Source organism: Cynara cardunculus (assembly GCF_001531365.2).
Source record: "Cynara cardunculus var. scolymus isolate 2C chromosome LG 12, CcrdV1, whole genome shotgun sequence".
Taxonomy (NCBI): domain Eukaryota; kingdom Viridiplantae; phylum Streptophyta; class Magnoliopsida; order Asterales; family Asteraceae; genus Cynara; species Cynara cardunculus.
Genome location: NC_037539.1, coordinates 18163904 through 18181564, shown reverse-complemented (window position 1 = coordinate 18181564; position 17661 = coordinate 18163904). Strand labels below are relative to the sequence as shown.

Here is a 17661-nt window from a genome sequence, read left to right as displayed (position 1 = left end):
AGAATATTTCTAAGCGGAATTACATTATCATATTTTGGTGTTCATCACCCTGCATTTGCAAAGAAGGGATTTACTCACTAGACCCATCTGGTCTAACCCGCATTTTCTGTTTTAAATTATGCAATGCAGGAATACCGGGGTCCGGGGATATTAAAGGGAAAGGAAAAATGTGATTATTTTTCTAATCTGTTGTCTGCTTTTGAAGATACATGTTGCATTACATGTAATAGTACAGGATTGTTTTGGAAATTTTTATATGTAGACTTGGTACATATAGTAATCCTTGTACTAGTGGGACCATATGATGTAAAATATGCAATATATGCAAATGTGGTGTTTGGGGGTGTTACAAGAAGTGGTATCAGAGCCTTAGTTTAAGAGATTTAGGTATTTAACAGCATAATACCTAGACTTAAACTATTTTATTGCATATTAAGGGTCCCGGACGTAGTTATCACCATTGGAAATAAATATGATGGGTTGAAAGAACAGTGTGTAAGGTAAATTTTAATTACATCTATCCAGTGTAATTATGAATTTACAGGTATGTGAAGTCCAGAAATCATACAAACATGATATGATCTTCAAGAATCAAGATGAACATAAAAGTAGAGAGAGAATTATCAAAGATTGATTAGATTGAGAGAGAGAATTTTACAGCTCTAATCTTGATTACAATTCTGCTAATGACTTGGTTAATGACAATTACAAAGGGAAATACTATTTATACTAGTAATAGTAAAACTACACTATTACAAAATAAAGCTATTCTAAGGAGAAACTTGAATACAACTTTAACGCTCTAACTTGAACCCAACAAGGTACACATCTAAACTTGAATACTTCATTACATTGGGGAATGTGAATACGTGATTATTAATACTAAACTCTATAGATGTCTAGCCGAACTAGAAGATCTGAAAGARCGGCTCGTCCAGAATCTAAGGAAAGGGAAGAATCACCTGTTAATCTTCCAACTAGCACGTCCAGAAATAGAGGTCGGGGAAGACCAAGGGGACGAGGTAGAGGAAGAAATCAGTCTCAAGGGAAGGGTCATACTGAAGTTCATTCAGAACCTGAAGAATCCCATTCTAGGAATGTCCAAGAGAGATCGGTGCCACACCCCGAATATGTAACTAGGGACATGTTGGCAGAAGAGATGGGGAAATGGAGGGAAACTCTGACTTCTATTTGGGAATACCAGCCAGGGTGGAAACGGAAAGAGTGGAAGTTCATCCCTCTGTTCCAGTCACCCACAACAAGGAAGGGGACATTAAGATGTTTTTGGCTTGCAAACCACCAACCTTTTCTAGGGAAAGAGATCCAGTGAAAGCTATGTGCTGGATCAAGGAGATGGAATTTGTGTTCAACATCATTCGGTGCCCGGAAACAGATAAAGTGCGATTTGCTGTTTCTGTATTAAAGTCAAATGCTTTGTTTTGGTGGGAAGTTGAATCGTCAGCCAGAACAGATGTTTTACAGACTTTGTCATGGGTAGAATTTGTGGAACGATTCAATAATCAATTTTGCCCTAAAACAGCAGTAAGACAAATGGAGGAAGATTTTCTTAAGCTAGAGCAAGGGAACAGATCTGTGCGGGATTATACCGACAAATTTATTGAGTTTTCCCGATTTGCTGAGCATTATGTATCTTCAAAATCCCAAAAAGTAGAAAGATATATTTGGGGTCTGAAACCTTCTATTCGAGAGTCCGTGATTGCTATGAACCCTGAAACTTTCTCTTTAGCCGTTAATGCTGCCGAAGTTACTAAAAGAAATAAGAATCGGTAGGGTGAAGAGAAATTTGTTGAGAAAAGAAAGTGGGAATGGTCTTCAGTTAGTTTTCGAAGACCCAAATTTATTAAATCAGATAATCGTGTTTCWCAGTTACCTTCTGTTAAAACCTGCCCRCAGTGTCAACAGATACACCAGGGAAGTTGTCCCTCTGAACCAAAGAGATGTTATCATTGTAGAGAGACAGGGCATTTGTCAAGGGACTGCACTACACCCAAAAGATGTTTTCAATGCAATTCACCTGACCACATTCGACCAAATTGTCCACAATTGAGAGCTCCTCGTCCGACAATGGGAGGAAATACTTTCAGTAACCGTGGAAGGCCTAGTGCACCGAGGGGAGGCCAGAGTGGAGCCAGGGGTAGATCGTTCCAAATGACAAAGAATGAGGCAGAAGCAACCCCGAATGTAGTAACAGGTACATTTCTTCTGAATTCTATACGTGCTAAGGTGTTGTTTGATTCTGGTGCAAATTTTTCATTTGTATCACCATCATTTGCTCAATCTGCATGTCTGAATTCTGTGCTACTTGATGACAAATTAGTAGTTGACACTGCTAATAGTCAAGAATATGTTACTAAAGTATTCAATAATTGTATTATTATTATTGAGGGGTGTGAGTTACCGATTCGACTGTTTCCTATGCCAATGAAAGAGTTTGATGTAGTGGTGCGTATGGATTGGTTAGCAGAGTATCAGACCAGTATTGTTTGTAATAAAAAGATGATCAAAATTACTCTGCCAAATTAAGGAACAGTTATTATTTATGGTGATCGTCGGGATCATCATACTAGTTTATTATCTGTGTTGAAAGCCCAAAGATCTATTCGGAAGGGATGTCAGGGGTGTTTAGCATATGTTATTGATGCAAAGAAAGAAAAAGGGAAACATAAATTAATTTCAATCATTAATGAATACCAGGAAGTTTTTCCAGAGGATTTGTCTGGGTTACCGCCAGATCGAATCATTGAATTCCGGATTGATCTTATACCTGGAGCAGCACCAGTGGCCAAGGCACCGTATAGATTGTCTCCTTCGGAATTGAAAGAGTTGGTTACTCAGTTGAAGGATTTGATTGATAAAGGATTCATTAGACCCAGCACTTCACCTTGGGGTGCCCCGGTCTTGTTTATCAAAAAGAAAGATGGATCTATGCGAATGTGTATAGACTATCGAGAATTGAATAAATTGACCATTAAGAACAAGTATCCTCTGCCAAGGATTGATGACTTGTTTGATCAACTGGTAGGAGCAAGTTATTTCTCCAAAATCGATTTGAGGTCAGGGTATCATCAACTTAAAGTCGGAAAGGAAGACGTTGCTACAACAGCTTTTCGAACCAGATATGGGCATCATGAATTTCTAGTTATGCCATTTGGCTTAACTAATGCGCCTGCAGCTTTTATGGATTTAATGAATAGAGTATGTAAAGAATACCTTGATAAATTTTTCATTGTATTTATCGATGATATTCTTATATACTCTAAAACCAAAGAAGAACATGCGGAACATCTTCGTTTGATACTGGAATTATTGAAGAAATAAAAGTTGTATGCCAAATTGTCCAAGTGTGAGTTCTGGTTAAGAAAAGTTCAATTCTTGGGTCATGTTATCTCAGAAGCCGGATTACAAGTAGATCCAGTAAAAATAGAAGCAGTTGAAAAATGGGAAGCTCCAAAGACTCCGTCTGAAGTCCGTAGCTTTTTGGGTTTGGCAGGTTATTACTGTAAGTTTATTCAGGACTTTTCTAAAATAGATGTGCCATTAACCAACTTGACTCGAAAGAACTTTATCTGTTTTGAACTAACATTTTAAATTTTTCTTACAGGTATTTAAACATTATCTATTTTTTTGAAAGATGTAGAGTTTAAAAATATAAGTGTTTGGCCGATTTAGACTAATCCGGATAACACTTGTCCGATTTATTCCGGATAACACTTGTCCGATTTATTGCAAATTCGGACAATGTAGTGTCCGATTTAGACTAATCCGGACAAAAGACTATATGATAAACTCTTATCCGGATAAGATTAGATATGTTTACAAGGAGTTGAGCGGATTTCTAAATCGCTTGGTTGATTTGAGTGGATTGCTAAATCGCTTATGTTCTTTGAGCTTTTCAAGTTTTTAAATCGCTTCTTTGTTGAGCGATTTAACTCTTTCATTGAGCGATTTAGTTCCTTCTTTGTGCGATTTATTCCTAAATCGATTGACTCTTGAGCGGTTTATTCTTAAACCGGATGACTCTTGACCGGTGTTTTTCTAAATCGCCTATGCCTTGAGCGAATTATTGTCCGGATTATCACTTAGTTGTCTCACATTCTCTAAATTGGACACCTCTTATCCGATTTATCCTAATCCGGATAAGCTTTGAGCGGTTTAGAATCTGAAYGGYTTTTKACTTTGACTATATATACTCGATTCATTTTTACTTTTCACTTTTTACGTTTATTCTAAATCGCTTGTCACTGTTCAACCTTCGTCTCCGCTTAATTTCTGTTAAATCGCTCAAGAACATCGATCATCAATCTGTTTCTTCTCTACTCTACTTCAAAGGTTTAATCTTGTTTCATTTGAACTCAAGTATTAATCCTTTGGCTTCATAATCTTGGACTATATCGACATTTTGGACTGTTACATATTGAATTTCATAGCTTGATCGACGCCGAATATTATTACTACCGTGTTTCTTATTCGATTTAAAACTCATACAAAAGTGAACATGGAATATAAATACTAAAAACAAAGATATTAATTAAATGAATGATGATTTTTGGGGATATGATTTTTTCCTACAATAATGAACATGTAAGTCGAATAATTAAAAATAAATATATTAATTAAATAAATGATTATTTCTTGGGATATGATTTTTTGTAACCCCCCATTAATTGTTTGGGGGTTACATATGTAACCAAATGACTAAACTATCCTTGGAAGTAAAAATTGGACAATACACCAACCTACAATAATGAAGGAATTTGATTGGTTGAGATAGGTGAACAAAGTTAACACAAAATGAATGGTTATCATTTGATCTTGGCCTTTTATATATATATATATATATATATATATATATATTGATTCGATTTTCTAACATTTATTATCAAAGATCTAATAATAACTTTAGGCTAACCACGGTCAATACCTAATAAATACAATCGTTGATGGTTAATAAATGTTTCACAATGAGATAATAAGGGTAATTAATAATTGAAGTTTAATTTATTTTTTAAAACAAGTATTTTTATTCGTTTCAAAATAAATATGTAGGAGCGAATTATTTTCTTTTCAATTGGTTTGGTGTTTTTAATTAGCTCTCATTTTGAAAAAATTAACAAAGTGAGTAGTGTGGTTGCATTTCTTTTATAAGTTGGGCCCTTAATGCAACCACAAGGATCCAACAAGAGACGTAGCTCGTTAAAAAATTCTAACCTCAAAGACCCAACTCGTGTAAAGAATCAATTGTACAAAAAACCTAACTTGTTAAAAGATGTAACCATAAAGGGCATGCATCTTAATTTTTCAAAATTGAAAACAAGATTTGTATACCTTCATGTCCACAAATCAAGCTTATCAAAGTGTTAACGATATTGGTTTTGACCCATAACATTTCCTTACTTTATTCTTGTTTGAAATTATTTTGAGTATTTGATTAGCAACTAAACATTTTGCTCTTTCTGACCGCCTGCAACTGTTGTGCAAGACATAATGCAAACAAACTTGCTTTGTTCATACGGCTCTCGATGTTGTCCAACTGCGTTCCCTAACTCCACCAATGCCGCCATATCCATGAAAACTCGATGTAATTCCTTCATATTCCTCTTTATCACATGTCCTCTTCCGGTCTCGCATTTTCCGGTTGAGATTAGGTTATCTACTATAGCTTTGTGGGATTTTTCCCTGATGACATTATAGTACCTCCATTGGACAATTGAAGTTGCTTACTTAGGCCCTTGATGACTGTGATTTGTGTATAGTCGGTGGAGCTACCTGGACCATAGCTAGGTCGTCATATAAGGCTAAATTGGGACAGTTTAATTAAGGCTTCTAACCGGTTCTTGATTAGCTTGGCGTTTTCGGAGATAAAGTAATGTCATTGTCCAGCTTTTAGAGATGAATTGACAATCTTGTCCTTATGTGAAACATATGATGACACTTAATGGAGTAATATATATGGACGGAGTCAGCGACAAGGATGAAAACCAAATGAAAATTTTACCTTAATGACTTTTTTGTAATAAATGAATTGTAAGGACGAGACCATAAAAACCTCATAAACAATGTGCTTATTAGATTATGCTTCTTTTTATCATAAATAAAAGCATTGACTAGTTTCTAGAGGGTTGTGTTAAAAAGGATAAATTTCATTCAATTATATATCTATAAAGACTAACTTTCAAGACCTTAATATTTGAGGATGCTACTTTCAAAACTTTTAGAAAATCAAAATATAACCAACTTTATATATTTCAAGGAACAATAATATGTCGTATCTTTTAAACAAGAACTTTTAAAACAACACCTATTTTTGTCAAACATATTTACTATCCTCTTATAAATATTTATTTTAACGAGTAAATGACCTTTGCTTACACGTACCATCCTTCGCTTAATATCAAACCCTAAAATTGAAAATCCTTGATGTTTTGGGGTTAGGCCGAATATGGCTGCCATTGTGAGTTTTGTTGCTCATGTGTGCAAGCCACTGAAGACTGTATGATTACAAGTGAGGTATACAATTATGTTGTCAAGATGGGCTTTGGTTCACATATCATCACCTAAAATCAAGGGACTGATGCCAAATGGATTGGGTTTTTTGTTTTGTGTCCTCTAATCCCTTTTCATCAATGTTCCGAAGCAGTTTCTTAGCATGTTAATTGTGAGATTTTGAACATCTACTTGAAAATTTTGAGCCCTAATTTTACATGTGTTTAGGGTCTTTTATCAACTTATATAAAGTTATAGCCTATCTCATCATTACCTCTCTAATTTGTTGTTCCCTCTTCAATCAACTTTAAGTAGTTCCAGATTTGACGATTGAATTTCATATTTTCATTCAAATGGATCTTTTGCCTCTTCTCATGTACTTCTAATATCCATAATTAGAACAAGTAAATTCTAATTATGTTATGTTACTCTCTTCAAATTTATGTTGTTAAGGGCAATCGAATTCTTTGTGATTTCTTTAGAGACCTCTGTTTTTTTTAATGTAAATTAGGTTTAAATTGCTTAGTTTCAAACAATCAAATTGTACTCTGTTTATGTTCAGATTTTTTTTTTTTTTTTTTTTTANTTTTTTTTTTTTTTTTTTGTTTAACATATATAGTATGTCTGTTATTTAATTTTATAATGTAATCAAAAGTTTTGTGATAACCGGGTTTCGGTTATATATCTTGAGGTAATTTTTTGCTTATTTGGTTACATGATTATTGGTTATGTGATTAATTATTTATAATTAATCCATGTGTGTGTGTGTATGTGGATGTGTAGGAGAATATACATACATAGGTTTGTTGTGAGTTACGTGCATATGTTTAAATATGCATGCGTATGCATTATTATGTGAATGTGGGGTTGTTATTTTAATAAAACCTCCACCACCACTTAACGAGTTATTATTTTTAAAAGGGAAGGAATGAGATAAGTATTTATCTCATTGGTAAGGGTGGGATATTTGATTTTTAAAACAATTTATCTCCACTGCCTTTTGTGGTTAAAATATAAAAAGGGTGTGGATAAGAAATACATCTTATTTGTGGTTTTTGGAAAGAAAGGAAAGAAAGAACTCTTCTCTGTGTGTTCTTAAAAGATTCTTGAGTGGTCTTTGGTAAGAAAAAGAAGAAGTTGTTTTAGGGATACAATTTGAAGTTGTTGATGTGTGATCCATCTTCAAATACGTGTAGGGTTGTAAACGAACACAAATGGAGGCTTGTTCATGTTTGTTCGTTTAACTTAACCGAACAAACGAACGAACACGAACGGTAAACGAATGAAAATAGTTGTGTTCGTGTTCGTTCGTTTAGAAATCAAGTGTGCTCGTGTTCGTTTAGAAATCAAGTGTGTTCGTGTTCGTTTATGTTCGTTCGTTAACAAGTTAAACGAACATAAACGAACAGGTCTAAACGAACATAAACGAACAGGCCTAACGAACATAAACAAATGGGTCTAAACGAATATAAACGAACATAAACGAACATGCCTAAATGAACATAAATAAACGAACACCACTATTTGTCATGCAGTTAACTATTACATACCAATTGTTCATAGTTTAAACATACACAAAAACAATAATTATTCATCAACCATCATTAATATACCAAAAAAAATACCATCATTAATATACCAAAAAAAAAATACCATCATCATTTGAACAAAAAAAACAATCCTCTCATCATCATTTGTCAGTTGTCACCTCATGGAAGTTCAATATATATCATATCATCAGTTTCCTACAACAAACAAACAAAATAATTATTAGTTATTGTAAGAAAACAAGTATTATAATTGATAAGATTAAGCAAATTACCTTGGTTTTTCTTTTGTGTAGTCCATAATGATGACGATGTCAATCAGCTCCGCAAATCATTATATCTACCATCTTCGTCCCTAAAGAGGCGCGATGAGCATCGATAACTCTCCCACCAACACTAAAAGCTGATTCTGAAGCAATAGTAGTTATCGGAATTGCCAAAACATCAGCAACCATTTTCTACAAAATTCTGAACTTCAGATTTTTCTCCTTCCACCGCTCCAAGGCATCAAAATATGCACCTGAATCACCAATGTACACGCCTTCTTCTAAATAAATGTCTAACTCTGACTTCACACTTGCAAAAGTGTCAACGCTTCTGATATGTTGATCATAATTTGTCGTGACACTCTTGATACCAACTCTAGAACTTAACTTGTTATAACCATGCTTAACTCAACTTTCACTCTTGTCAGGTGCACTACTCATTTGAACAACATTAGCCGCTTTATGTTGTTCAACATATCTTCAAACATTTTAGTAAGAGTATCTTGAACAATTTTCATTTGCTTAGGTGCCTCATCCGCTGAATAAATGAAACTAAAAGAGAACTCAACCAACTTCATCTTGTATCTAGGATCTAAAACAGCACCAATGGAACTCAACAAATTACAAGTACCCCAATATTTGTCAGATTTCTTTTTCATCTTGAGAGCCATATCTCTCATATATTTACTCTCATCTAAAGAAAAATCATCTAATGCTTCTTTAATCCCATACAACTCACTAAGAAACAAATTAGAGGTAGGATATTCGGAGCCTATAAAATAAAAGATGTAAATAAAAGTCTATGAGAATTAGGTGATTAGCTTCGAAAAAATGACTTATAATGAAATTATTTTTGTAACCTCATTGAAAAGCCCCAAGAAGGAGCAAATAACTTCAACTTTGTCCCAATCTTCCGAGGTCGGCAAGGTCTTGTATGTTGATTCTCGATCAGCATAATTTACAAACACTTCTTTAAACTCCAAGGCCGTAGACAACATAGCATACGTAGCATTCCATCGGGTATTAACATCTAAGATCAAATGATTTTTTGATAAGGTCATTTGCTTGGAAAGTTCGCTAAATATATGCAATCGACCCGGAGAGGCATTCACGTGTTTCACACTCTCACGAACATTGTGAATAATGTCTTTAATTTCCGATAAACCATCTTGAACCAACAAAATGAGAATGTGTGCACAACACCGCACATGGAATAACTTTCCCCCAACAACAAGGTTTTTCTGCAGATTCATAATTTCCATCAACTTTGTAGCCACCACATCATTAGTTGTAGCATTGTCAACCATCAAAGTAGCAACCTTTATTTCAATATTCCACTTTTTTAAACACTTAAAGAGGGAATCATATATACATAGTCCAGAATAAGGTGGTGGTACATCAACAAAACTCAATATGCATTTGTTAAGCTTGAAATCGGAATCTACAAAATGACAAGTAACAACCATATAATGAATATTCTGCACCGACGTCCACATATCAGTTGTTATACTTATATGATTGACAGCGGTTAACATTTTCTTGATTCTTTTCTTGCCTATCTCATAACTAGCAACACAATCTTGCTTAGCCGATGCACGTGAAATTTTGTTAAACCCGAGGTTAGCTTCCTTCATAACCACATTAAATAGTTCATAAAAATTAAATGGCAACTCATGAACCATAATCATGTGAGAAACAACCTCTCTACATCCTACTATTGTCAAATTTTCAGTTTTGGACCATAGAAGAATCTAATTTCCCCGGCACAACCTTTAATTTTAACTGACCTGGATGAATGGTGTTGACGGCTCTTAACTTTGGGCAATCACTAATATGCCTATAAATAGGTGTGGTGGTTCCATCTTTAAGTTTCTTTATCTTCTCACCACAATGGTGCACTCACAAACTTCAGTTCCATTAGCCAACTTCACCAAGCAAAAATGTTCCCAAACTACTAAAGTCTTATTTCTTTTCCTTTTAGCATATGGAGTAGATTCTTCATTGTTGACTATGTTGGCCTTTTCTCTACCACCATCATCAACAACTGTTACAACGTCGTCTTCATCATTCGATCTGATAACAATCACTTCAGGAGTACTTTTCATTCTTGATGTGTTTGCACTTGATTCAATATCCGTTGATTCAATTTCTGTTGGCGATTGCATTCAATCTAAATAGAAATCATCATGAAAGAAATATGGACCGCTACAAGAGACATCAAACATATACAAAATGCAAAAAAAATCAAAACAATAACTTAAATTAACTATATAAAACCAACGAAATTTTAGAAAAAACAAGTATAAAATTCTAAGCTGTATAAAATTCTAAGCTGTAAAAACAAGTATGATATATATGTGTGTTTTTATATATCTATCAAGTTGAGATTGTATGATATGGAAAAGAAATAAAAGCTGAAACTATTTATACAAACTTTGATCGCTTCTAATTCTACTTTCAAGCTATTCACATTCCCCCACCACCAATTCCAACTCACATTTGTTTCTTCTATTTTTCTTTTTCTATTCTTCCACATTTCTTCCCATTTTTCCTCTTTTTAGCTCTATTTCCATATAAAACCCCACTTTCTTTTCTTCATCTACATTACTTAGGGTTCATGTATCATTTACTTCACACACACACACACACACACATATATATATATATATATATATATAATTACGTCTCTCAATTTCTTCTCTCAATTTTTGTGCAACAGTTAACTTCACACATCACTCAGAAGGTCAAATCACAGTCCAGTAAGTTCCCAAATTCGATTTATTTCATATGGGTTAAGGTCGTTTAAAGGGAAGAAAGTTAAAGTCTTTGAATAAGAAACCGAATTGGCATATGAATTCAAAAATTGGGTGGGTTTTATAAGCAATCGAAGTTGGGATTAGGGTTTTATGTTGATATGCTTTGTTTTAATTTGAATTACTTTCTAGTTTAGGTAAGTTAAGTTCTCAAATTGCTTTGTTGAAATATGATTGTTGTTCATGGTAAGAAAATGAGAATAACGTACCCTAATCAAAATACTCTTTCATGACGATCCTTTAAGGTAGCAAAGTTGAGAGAACGTACCTAGATAGAGACTGTCCCTACCCTTCACGATTGGCAATTGATCTACAGTGCACCTGTCCCCTTCTGCTTCTACCCTTCACGAGTCACGACCACCACTCCACCAGTCGACCAATACGTCAAACTTGACCTAGAAGACAACCCCAACAAAACCCTCTTAAAAAGGCCCAATATTAAAAGACCAAAACCCTCTTAAAAGCCCAATACTTAAAAAGGTTTTTTAAATTTGAACTCAAACTAAATAAATAAAAATTATATATTAAAATTAATAGATAAACGAAAATAAATGAACGAACGTTCACGAACATAAATGAACGAACGTTCACAAACATAAATGAACGAACGAGGCTCTTGTTCGTTTGTTTAACTAAACGAACAAATTTTTTTGTTCATGTTCGTTAATTTATTAAATAAACGAACATAAACGAACTTCCTGACAAACGGTTCACGAACGGTTCACTGAACGTTCAGTTCGTTTACAGCCCTAAATACGTGCATAAGGTGAGTTTATGTTATCAAATTCATTTAATTGATGTTTAAATTAAAGAACCTCCTGGTTCATAGTTGGGAAGTTGATAAAGGATTTTTTAACAGTTGTTTGAGTTTAATAGTGGATTTGGTATGAGAACTTTAAGGTTCTTAAATGAGTTTCTGTTTTGAAACGGTTTGATTGCGAGTATGGGCAAAGAAAAATGAGGATTTGGGTCATGATTATATCATGATGTGTTGTAATAAAGGTGGCACAATAAGAAGATGCGTACATTTAAAATAAGGGTGGCACAATCAGGAGATGCGTAAATTTGAAACAAGGGTGGCAAAATTAGGAGATGCGTACATTGGTGAAGGGTGGCATAATCTATTTTTATGGAAGCAATGATCTTTTGATAATAGGCTTATACCACATTCTTGTGAGGTGTTAATCTTAGGTTATCATATTTGTGTGATATGAGGACTTAGGTTATCACATCCTATGAGTGTGATGAAAAAAAGTGTTTGAGGACAGAGTCTCTGTTTAATCTTTGTGTGGAACTAGAGGGCCTCTGGTTGTATGTGGAAATTTTGGTTCTTTCAAAATATTCAATTTGTCTTGAATCAGAAACTTGGCATATGTTATGCAAAGGCCTTGGATTTGGAAATTGAGTTATATGATTCGAGCTTTGTATTTCAACTATTTTCAAAACTTCATTTTCATAATAAACACTTAGAAGTCAGAACATTGTTCAACTAGAGGGGTTTTGTTTATCTGGAGGGCTTCTGGTTGGTTTGATTCAAAGTGGTTCTTGTAATATCTTTGGCACGTGAACCAGAGGAGCTTTGGTTGATCTTCACATTTAACCAGAGGGCCTTTGGTCATATATTAAAATCTTTATAAAGTTATCTTTTAAAATGCATCATCTCTGGTTATGCAAACCAGAGGCTCTGGTTATCCAAAGGGCCTCTGGTTGGTTGGGGCATTTTGTAACTTGTTTCTTACCAGGCCAATATTTTCATATTGGTTATCTTAAAAGTGTTGGATCTATTTATAAATGGTCCAGAGAGGCTCTGGTCGTCAACGGACTTTCTAGTTGGGGCTTTGCATTATATTTGGAAATTGATTTTGTAACAACTTATTGATTTATGTGATTCTGTTGTGGTTGTTAAACCAGAGGGAGCTTTGGTTGTTGAACCAAAGGGGGCTCTGGTCCTTATGGGACAGGGGGTTCTGGATGGTCTCGCACAGTGTGTTGCGGGGAGTTGAGAAATTTGCATTATGTATGGTAGGAAAGATTTATAAATTGTTTTTAGAATGAGTTATTTGAGTTGAGGATTTATAACAAGCTGTTATGTATTTATTTGATTACATATGATTTTAACCAATTTTGGTGATCTTCACCTTGTAATTGCAAAGAAAGGGTTACCTCACTAGACCTTCTGGTCTAACCCTCATTTTGTGTTATAAAATATGCATTGCAGGATCAAGAGGGTCTCGGGATAATAAGGGGAAGGGGGAAATATGATTATTTTCCTTATATGCTTATCTGTTGTTTTTGAAGATCAATCTGTTCATGGATGTATTTTGAAGATACATGTTATGATCCATGTGTTAGTGCAAGAACAATAGTTTGGAATTTTTGAGTTGTAGATTTCTGTAATATAAGTTTTTTTTGTACTAGTGGGACTTATGTGGTGTAATTTGTATTTCTTTTATATGAAGTACATGTTATATACAAATATGAAGTATGGGGTGTCACAGTGTAAAAGGCCCTCCGAAAAGGTTGGAACATTCATGATTGTTCATAACCTCACAAAGCACTTCAAACCCAGACTCTGAAAGTCTTTGTTGAAGGAGAAAGGTGGAGGTGGTGGATCTAGAAGTAGATGGGGGAGAGAGGGGAGGTGGTGATCCAGATCTTTGAAGGAGATGGGTGATGGTAATGGTGGCAGCGGATGGAGGAGAGAGTGACATTGGTGATACAAATCTTGCTGGAGATGGGTGTTGGGAGGTGGTGGTGGATCACGAAGCAAATGAAAGAGAGAATAACGGTGGTGATGCATGCAAATCTTGAAGGAGATGGGTGGTGGTGGTAGATCTTAAAACACATAGAGGGGAGAGGAGAGTCACGGTGGTGATGCAGATCTTGAAGGAGATGGAGGGTGGGTGGTGGCCGATCTAGAAGCAAATAAAAGAGAGGGGTGGTGGCAGTGGTGCTATCTGCTATGTGAGGGACTAGGATGTGTAGGGTTGGGTTTTTCTTTTTCCCTTTTAAAATGCTTTGTACACACACTTGATATACTTGTCTAATAAATTTTTTGTCGTAAACAAGATGCAAAACGGAAAAATGTAGGGGTAGGGATGGACGTAAGCAGACATTGGCAATTTTGAAATTTGAATGACAATTCCCATAGTTGCAGAACACCACATGGATGATTCATGCAACTTAGTTCCAATATTTTGTACATATAAACTTAAATTTAAGTTTATATAGTTTTAAACTCGTAGAAGATTTAGGAAAATATTGAGGTAATCATATGAAACTGGATACAAGTAATGTAACACTAAAATATTATGCTAAAATAGAAATTAATTATGTCATGTGGGAAACACTAAAAAACTAGTCAAAGGTGAGACTTGTAACAGCGGGACCCACTTCAGGTTAAATAGCTGTCACAATTGAGTATGCCACCGTGAACAAAGACCCATCACCTACTTTGTCTATATTTATACTTTCACCCCTTAATCTTTTGCTTTTTTATATATAAACCTCGTTTTGTAAAAACTTACACAAACACCCCTATTTGCTTTGACTCATGCATCCGTCATTGGCATTTCAAAAGGTGATCATAGTCAGGATTAGATCCTTTTTTTTCTTTTTCTTTTTCTTTAATGATGTAGAACATTTTTGATGGACATTTTAATATTGGGTAATTAATACCTTTTTAAATGTTCTGGAAGATCTAAAGAGTTGTTGGATTGAAAGATAGAGAATTATATAGGTATAAACTATTCCATCACTTTATTTTGTATTTTTAAAATAATGCATCACTTAAAATTATGCAACAATTATAATCAAACAAATTAGGAGTGTGCAAAATCTAAATGGTCCGAAATCCAAACCTGAATTAAAAAATAAGGTGTTTATGTAAAAGCCGAATACCTCAAAATCTAGAGATGAAAATTTTATCCGTCGATGGGTACCCACCAACGGATAAAACGACCATAACGGGAATGAGATGAGGATTTATTTTCATACCCGAAGCGGGGTTGGAGATGGCATTACTCGCCCCTAATTAATATAATATATATATATATATATATTATATTAATTATTAAATATGTACATATGTATATATGTAAGCACTTAGATGACAAATATATTTGATTTTCAATATTAATAATTAATATAGTGACGATTTATTATAATTTTAAATTACATAGTTTTTATTGTTTTTTTAACTAAACCTTTACCCGAATCCACCGGGGATTCCATTCCCTCGAACCCGTCAAGGATTAATCGGGACAGGGTCAGGGATGGGAATGCATTACCCACCTAATACCCGTCCCATTTCCATTCATAACGAAATTCAAAACCTGACTTCTGGGGTGATATTTGCGTTTGGGTCGGGTTTGATAATTGGCCACTTGACCCATCTGAAAACTCGAAATATATATACATAATTTTTTTAAATATTATATAAATATATTTATTTATATAATTATGTTTTGAAAATCCTAAATTCTAGTACCCAAACTTACTATCGATTTCATCAATCCTCTCACTCGATTAAATTCATCCTTAAAATCGATTGAATATATATATACTTTTTGCAATATAACTATACCCAAACCTAATTGATCTCAATCCAAAACCCGACCAACATGAACCGAAGCAATTCGAAATCTAAAACCTAAAATCCCGGTCTTGATTTCCATATCTAAAATCCAAATAGAGTTTTGGTTTGCCACCTAAACTGTCCCGACCTGCCCGTTGCACATCCCTAATATAAATAAGAAGTATATATTGTTTCTTAGAAAATAATTAGAAATTTTACTTGATTAATACCGAGTTCGCTTAGCATATAAAGAAAAAAATAGACACTCTTTTTTGACATTTAAAAAAAATATAAAACATCATTAATTATGCAAATTTCCATCAACAATATGTATGATATAATTTAATATTTTACACTTTCTGTGGATATTTTTGCAATAACTTTAAAGAAATTAACCAGGGCATGTTATTTCGATCTTTAAATTGCATTTTACTAATTATTTAAGAAAATAATAATACAAGGTATTATACATTAATAGAAAAAAAAAATAGTGTGAACTGACATATTGACAAAATGAAGGACTAAAAGTGAGCTAATGATAAAGTAAAAGGTCAAAATGGATCCCATTCCCATCCAATCCGTCCCTTTAAAATGGGCCTTACCCCCCACGTGACCATTTGCATGCATGAAAACGACGTAGCAGCGAAACTTTCTGAACCGATATTTCTATTTAAGCAAATATATACTCATAGTGCATTACATTACATACATCTATCTACCCCTCAAATTACACCCCCAAAAATATGGAACAATTTCCAGCACCCAAAAAGCACCCACAAAAAACCAACAAGAAAAGGCTTACAAATGAACAAGTAAAGCTCCTAGAAACCAGTTTCAACTTCAACAACAAGCTCGATTCGACTCGCAAGAGTCAACTCGCTCAAGAACTCGGCGTCCCGGCTCGGCAAATCGCCATTTGGTACCAAAACAAACGAGCCCGATGGAGGAACCAGAGCCTGGAGACGGAACACAAGGTGCTGCAACATCGGCTCGAACGTGTTTCAAGCGACAAAAACCGGCTCGAAAGAGAGGTCGAGCGGCTGAAAACCGAGTTGGCAAAGGCTAAAGATTTGTTGGTTTCATCCAAAACGATGAATTACGCCTCTTTACCGTCTTTTTCTAGCTCATGCGATGAAGTTGGAAGCTCGAGCTTGCTTGGTGATCATGGCGATTTCTACGTTTGCTTTGATGATCATCAATTCGATCATAAATCCGATGGTCATGATTTTTTTGCTAGGTGATCTAAGTCTCGATATATCGATTTGTAATTAAGCTCGTTTATGCCTTTTGGAACGAATAAAAGTCTTTGCTTTTCGATAAGAACTAACTTCTTTATATCAAAGGGTCATTGGTCCAACAATGTTTGCTATAACAAAATTGGGTTTATAGGACGTATAAGATGTTTAATCGTCCTAAACGTACTTTATAAGACTTAAGTTTATAGGATCAAACTATAAAATGTCTAATTTAAAAATGTTACAACAAGTTGATTGGACGTATTTAAGCTTTTTAACAAGTTTTTTTGGACAATTTTTAAATAAGGCATTATAATAGCTATTATATAATATATATATATATATATATATATATGATATTATTGAGAAGTATTCTATAAACTCTTCTTTTTTATAGAACACCGTTTATTTGTTGAAAAATACCTTTTCAAATAATATCGTAAAAACATATTGTAATATTTTTAAATATGAAATTTTTTTATTTAATTGTACAAACTTAAATTCTATTTAGTATTTAGTTTGTTAGAGAAAAATAGTTGAGATCTCGTAAATCCAACTGTATGTACACCTAAAAGAAATAGTACAGAAATAGCTTCTTTGGTGGTGTAGTTGTAGGAATTTCTGCAACTTGAATGCACTACTAGAAAACCAGGTATCAGCGACGACTATCAGCGAGGGAAAATTTCCCTCGCTGATCAGCGAGGGATCAGCGAGGGAAAT

General features: G+C 34.3%; 1 protein-coding gene across 1 annotated transcript; it reads left to right on the top strand.

The window, feature by feature from the left end:
• The first annotated feature begins 16410 nt into the window (after nucleotides 1-16410).
• LOC112523347 (homeobox-leucine zipper protein ATHB-52-like) lies at nucleotides 16411-17029 on the top strand. Its single transcript, XM_025132912.1, has one exon. It carries the CDS (start codon nucleotides 16450-16452, stop codon nucleotides 16945-16947), a length of 498 nt encoding a protein of 165 aa, XP_024988680.1. The 5' UTR covers nucleotides 16411-16449; the 3' UTR covers nucleotides 16948-17029.
• The last annotated feature ends 632 nt before the right edge of the window (nucleotides 17030-17661 follow it).